The following is a 5,934-nucleotide window of genomic DNA, read 5'->3' on the forward strand; positions in this document are numbered from 1 at the left end:
TGAACACAATGCCTCTATATGAGCCACTTTTCTTGTAAAATCTCAAACCAGTGATTCCCACACTGGGAGGCCGTCTGAGTCCTGACTGTGCAGAGAACTTAAGCCTGTGTCTGAGTCGTCGTCGTTCACATTTTCTGTTTTAGACAGACCTCTCGCTTGCTCCACCCACTCGCTTTCCCCTTCCAAAGTGTCAGTCATGGTCTCCTTGTCATCCGTCCCGTGGCGCGTCTTTTCATCGGCGTCCTCCTTCTCCATGTCTATACTGTTCACTTTGTCCAGCAAATCCCTCATTTCCTTCTCCCTGGCAGCGCCAATCTGCTGGGACAGCTCTAAATCGCCCCTAATAACCTCTAAATCCGCGTTGAGTCGCAGGCCGATGTATAAGCTCGCATCTAGCTGCGTTTTGATCCTCTCTTCCTCCATAAATTGCGCGCTTTGCGACGCTGAGTCTTCCTGGGAGGAGGAGAGAGATGAGGACCGTTTGATGCGCAAATCCTCCTTCCTGCGCTGCATCCAGCGGAGGTTCAGCTCCTCCTGAATGCGAGTTGTGATCGTATCCATCAGGGCCTCCTGTTCAGAAAGGTCCTCTTGTAGCTTCAGCACCTCCTCGCACTGCCGAGCATACTCTTCAAGTTTGGCAAACGTCTCTTGTGAGTAAAGTCCCTTTCCTTCCTGCGCTGGGACGTAAACTGCGCCCAGATACGTGTTCTGCACGTAATTGACCCCGTGTCTTTTAATTCTGTCCAGATGCACCTTTGCCTCACACCTTTCGATCTCTGAGTCCAGTTCTGTGATCCTCTGAACCTGCTGTCGGATTGTGTGGTCCTGAGACACAACAAGATGAACCAAAGTCTCCATCTTCTCTGCACTGGATGCGTCTCTGTGCGCCGCGCGCGTCCTCTTCCTGTTGATCTTCTCCAGCTTTCTGAAAGCTTTCCTCACAATCCGACGCTGTTTCTCCGGCGAGATGCAGGCCATGTTGGACCTCGGAGACCCTTTGGTGATGCAGGGGCTCTGCTTGCTCGGCACCACACGCGCCTCTGCGCTCCGGGCCCTGCGGTTCTCCAAAGAGGCGTCTGTTTTCACCAGCAGAAACTTGACGTTTTTCCGCTCGTCTCCCCACGCGAGCCACAGCTTTAAAAGTTTGGTCTTGTTCGGTAAAATTCTCTCGAAGCCCCTCCATTTCTCCACGATGCAGTAGGAGTCCGCCGTGGAAAGGCCGGTTTGCGCGCACTGCTCCTCCAGGAGCACTTTCACGACATCAGCGCAGGTGTTGCGCTTTGACAAGCCGAGGACCAGCTTCTCCTCTCGGCAGACCCACACAGAAATCTTTCTCTCCTCTGGAGCTGAGGGAGACCCCATAGTCAAATATATATGCTAATCTCTCTTCTAAAAGAAAAAGTAAGGAAGGAAAAGCACTACTGACATCGGTCAAAGAAAAATGCGCATCAAGGTCCGTTCGTGGAGCGCCTCCAGACGGATCGGAGAAGTTTGAAGTTTGGAGCTGGATGATGGGAGTCTCATGTGTTCCCCTGTGTGTGTTCCTTTGGTCCACTAAGGGGGAAACTTTTGTGCACGTTTAAGAGTGCCGACTGCTTCGGCTGAGATCACGTGACCGCTTGTCAGCCAAACGGCTCCATATTGAGCTTAACTGTTTTATTTGCCGCTGATTTAAGAGGAGGAGCCAAAACAGGTCATAGGATGAATCCTTATTTCCATTTTAAACATATTCAAGGGTTTTATTGTGCTACTTCAAGCTCAGAGTAGTTTCATTGCATGGATCTTTTCTCGTTGGAAACTCTTAACATCAAACTTTTATTTTTGCACAATACGTCCTGAACACACATGTAAGAAATTATGCAATTTCTTACACCCTTTGGAATCTGTGTTTTAACAAACAACGATAACAAAAAAAGTCTTTTCAGTCCACAGATCATTTCCCCCCAAAATGGCCAAAGAGATCCAGGTGGGATATGATAATTCTTAGAGATTATTTAGAGAAGTGTCCTTCTGCGCTTCTCTTTAACAATGAGAGTTTTTACTATATTGTACACACGTAAGAATGAATACATTCCTACCTGGATGTAAGAATGCTCATCTGGAGTTATTATGAATCCTTCCAGTGGGTCTTTATTATTCCCCTTTCTGTCTTAAATGATCTCTGATCTTTCCTCTATTTCAACTTTCCTTTTTATTTGTTTGCACATTGTGCAGAAATTATATAGAACATTTGGCCTGTAGTGTTTTGGGAAGTGAAAGCTGTAAATGTGTATATTGTGGATTTAGAGATATTTCTGTGACTTCTAAATTTTCTCTTGCAGTCATGTGCTGTGTGCAACTTTTCAATATGGACTGAGCCAAGTTATGAAGGAGGATCCAGACAGGCACGGTAAGAAATTTAAGTCATAGTGTGACCTCAACCAAGACAGAAGTTAACTGAACTGTAGCTGAATGGAGACTTTTAAAAAAAATGGCTAATCTATGGAAACTAAGTGTATGTTTACATGTTGCACTTATGTGCAAGTTAAGTTAATCCAAAACAGTTTTATTCTTAACACATCGATAACAAATTGATAACAAATGACAAAAGTTTGTTCACGCTTTACTTGTTTAATAAAATGTAATATTTCAGATCTTAGTTGTCCTATAATCTAAAATTATAGAAAAAGCTACAAAGCCAAATAAGGACAGCCTCTCTGTTAATTGTTTTCAAAGATTTGGCTTTACAATGTTAATGTAGAACGAGCTAAATGCAAAACAAGCGCTCAGTCTGATTCTTGTTCACAAAAAATATATATATTTTGGACCTACAAGTTGATCGCTAAAGTGTGACGAATATCTACAGGGTGCTTTATTTAAGAGAACCAGTGCAAAACAAAATTTCCCCTTCATATGTGGCCATCATCTTGAGGTAATCTATGTTCATGAACCATCCTGTCTCATATTTCACATAAGGATAAGGAGGATTCATACGATTCTTTCCAGGAATGGGTAAAAAAAAAAAAAGTGATTTCTTTTTATTCTGAAGGAACTGTCTGAGAATATTCCAACTATTATTGTTCACTTCTATCAGGTCTTGGACTTGCCATGACTGCTTTAACTACATTCATTATTTTAGTGCTCAATGTTCGCTTTTGAACCCATTGCATCTCCCTCTGGTGGCGATCTCTCTCATCTTGGTGATAAACGCTTCACATCTCCCCGGGGAGATAAAGCAACACCGCCCTCTGCTGTTGATGTGAGGATAGTTCAGTTAAAATGTAAAATTTCCACAATTTCATCCTTTGAGTTAAAATTTCATAGCAATAAATAAATAAAAATGTATAAATATGAATTTCTACTATGAGTTTTATACAACTACAGTGTTTAAACACAGAACCTACAAAAAGCCACATTATGACGGGCTGGATGAACGGATGGCATGGATTGGTGGAAGGACAGATTGACAGAAGGATAAAAATACAATCTCTGTGTGTCAATCTTTTATTTAAAACATAGCATTAAAACAATGGTTAACACAACGTGCTTTAGAAATGTTTCAATACATTTATAATAAAAGAGAGAATAAAATCTGGAAAAGCAAAAGTTTCTCATACACACTTTTCTTTTTCAATAAATATGCACGACTGGAAAATACTTAACATCCCAGACTTTCTAAGATTGTGTAGGACTGCTGAGGAGGTGATCCATAGTAGAGGTTCATGATTCAAACATGACATTTCATAGACACATCTTGATAGATAAACTAAAAAGTTATATTTATTTCAGTAATTTAATGCAAAAATGTGATTTAATACACATAGAGTGGTATATTTCAAGCTTTTATTTCTGTTCATTTTGGTGATGATGATGATGTATTACAGCTGACAAAAATCCAGAATTCTGTTTCACAGAAAACTACTAAATTAAATGATATTAATAAAAAGCTGCTGACTCAATACTTTGGGCTAATTTTGCATTAGGGCTCTAATACGTCAGTGCAACATGTTGGGAGGCAATCGGCCAATGAATTGGCCGATTGACACCATCAACCTCCTTTACGTCGGTGGGGCTGGTGTCTCATCTTCATCCCGACAATCCCCATAATTCTCCTTCAGGCTTAAGTCAGACATGCTTGCTGGTTAACTGACCACAGTGACCCTACAGTCATCAAACCAGATTCAGGTAATGATGGCAGGTATTGGAAAACTAACATCTCCAGAAAGTTTAGGAGAAGAAGAAAGGATGAGGTAATCTCAAATCTCTTGTTGGACAATTGTGCTGCTTTGGGACTTGGTGGATCACAGTGGACTAACACCAATGATGTTGCATCTCCCCTAAACTATTGCTTTGACTTTACAATTCTCACAAGGCAGCAGTCCTCTCTGTTTGGGTATCTCTGTCTACCACATCTTTTGTTCCATTCAACTTTTCTTTAATAGCTTAGATACAGAACTCTGAACAGCATTTTTTTTTTTTTAGAGAAAACCTCTGTGGCTCACACCATATGACTGTCTGCTGGACAAATATGTCAGCCATCTTCTTCATGGTTGTGTAGAAATCACAAAGACACCTACATGTTAAAAAAACCCTAACATTTCTGAAACAAACAAGAAAAAAAACATTTTTGTCTGATGTACTTTTCATTTTTATTAAATAAAGGATGTGTGTGTGTGTGTGTGTGTGTGTGTGTGTGTGTAGGAATTACTGTAAGACGTAATAATAAAAAAAAATCCAGTTAAACTATACCATTCTATGTGTAATGAACTTATTCACCTTTTACAAAAAAACAGTTAAAAAAACCCCCACATTTTGCTAGTATTCAAATGAACCAGTATTATGATGTGCCTGCATCCAAGTGAAAAAAGCAGGAGCCATTGTTTCTTTTAGATTTATTAAACTTTGATGTTGCATACATAGAAAGTATCTAGAAAGCTACAAAATATCTAGTGTTGTCAAGAAGGCATCAAAATGTCACGAAGCAAAGACAAGACCATGAGAAGAACACGGGAAACGACACAGCTTCTTTTCTCTCCGTTGCTCCAACCACTTTACGCTGATGAGTAGGAAAACATATCACACATCTGTACCAAGAAAAGGCTAAGATATACTTTTATACAAAACACCTTTATACAAAAGAACAACAAAGATCTGCACACATAAACCAAAGTGAGTGAACGTGAGTCATTTCAAAAGTCACTTTAAAGCCATCATCGTCAGGGATGATCACACAACAGAAAGGTACCAGTACCCCGTATGAAAATCAAAAATACAAATAAGAGCCAAACTGCTGATATGTTTGTAGCATGATTGAAAACGGCTCTTTATGCGCGTCTGTCTATTTTCCCTTAAAAACAGTCCAGCAGACGTTAGTCCCATCGGAGCCATCAGTCCTGCGGTTTTAGTGTTTATATGTCAGCAGTGCAGCAGTGACAACATTACCATCAGAATGAGCCTCAGCATACAGACGATGTCATCACAGGACAAAGCATACAGGCACAAGAAGAAAAGAAACACTTCACTACAGAGTGTGATCAATAAATGTGAAAAGATACACAGGGTAAACGTAACACAAAATACTGAACTAAATAACTGCATCCTCCAGAGATATTGTCTGTAATTATTTAATAATTCTTTTATTAAAGTTCTTCCAACTGAATAAAATCTCTGTAAGAAACTGTAAAATGTTTAAGTAATTAAGATCCTTATAGTCTAAGTATTAGCTTTGATGATCCACTCATACTGCTGCAGCAGCAGCTGTAAAAAAAAAAAAAGAAAAAGTTTGGACACAAATCCCAGTTTAACTAGAAAACAGTCCTGCATGTGATTTTAGATTTCATGCTGTTAAATAAACTTTTATCTAAGAGCAACACAATTGTGTCTGCATCACTAAAGGAAAACCCAACAGTTTGTTCCCCCCCCCCCCAACCCAAATATTCCCCGTGTCTCAAAGAG

At 40.2% G+C, this 5,934-nt stretch overlaps 1 protein-coding gene across 1 annotated transcript; it reads right to left on the minus strand.

Moving 5' to 3' along the window:
* Positions 1-32: 32 nt before the first annotated feature.
* Positions 33-1,839, minus strand: LOC106947920 (ras association domain-containing protein 10-like). The gene has a single exon (XM_015033242.1). The coding sequence runs from the start codon at positions 1,360-1,362 to the stop codon at positions 43-45; it is 1,320 nt and encodes a 439-aa protein (XP_014888728.1). The 5' UTR covers positions 1,363-1,839; the 3' UTR covers positions 33-42.
* Positions 1,840-5,934: the final 4,095 nt, after the last annotated feature.

The sequence above is a fragment of the Poecilia latipinna genome, unplaced genomic scaffold, assembly GCF_001443285.1.
Source record: "Poecilia latipinna isolate Pla-1442-1.1 unplaced genomic scaffold, P_latipinna-1.0 Scaffold262, whole genome shotgun sequence".
NCBI lineage: Eukaryota > Metazoa > Chordata > Actinopteri > Cyprinodontiformes > Poeciliidae > Poecilia > Poecilia latipinna.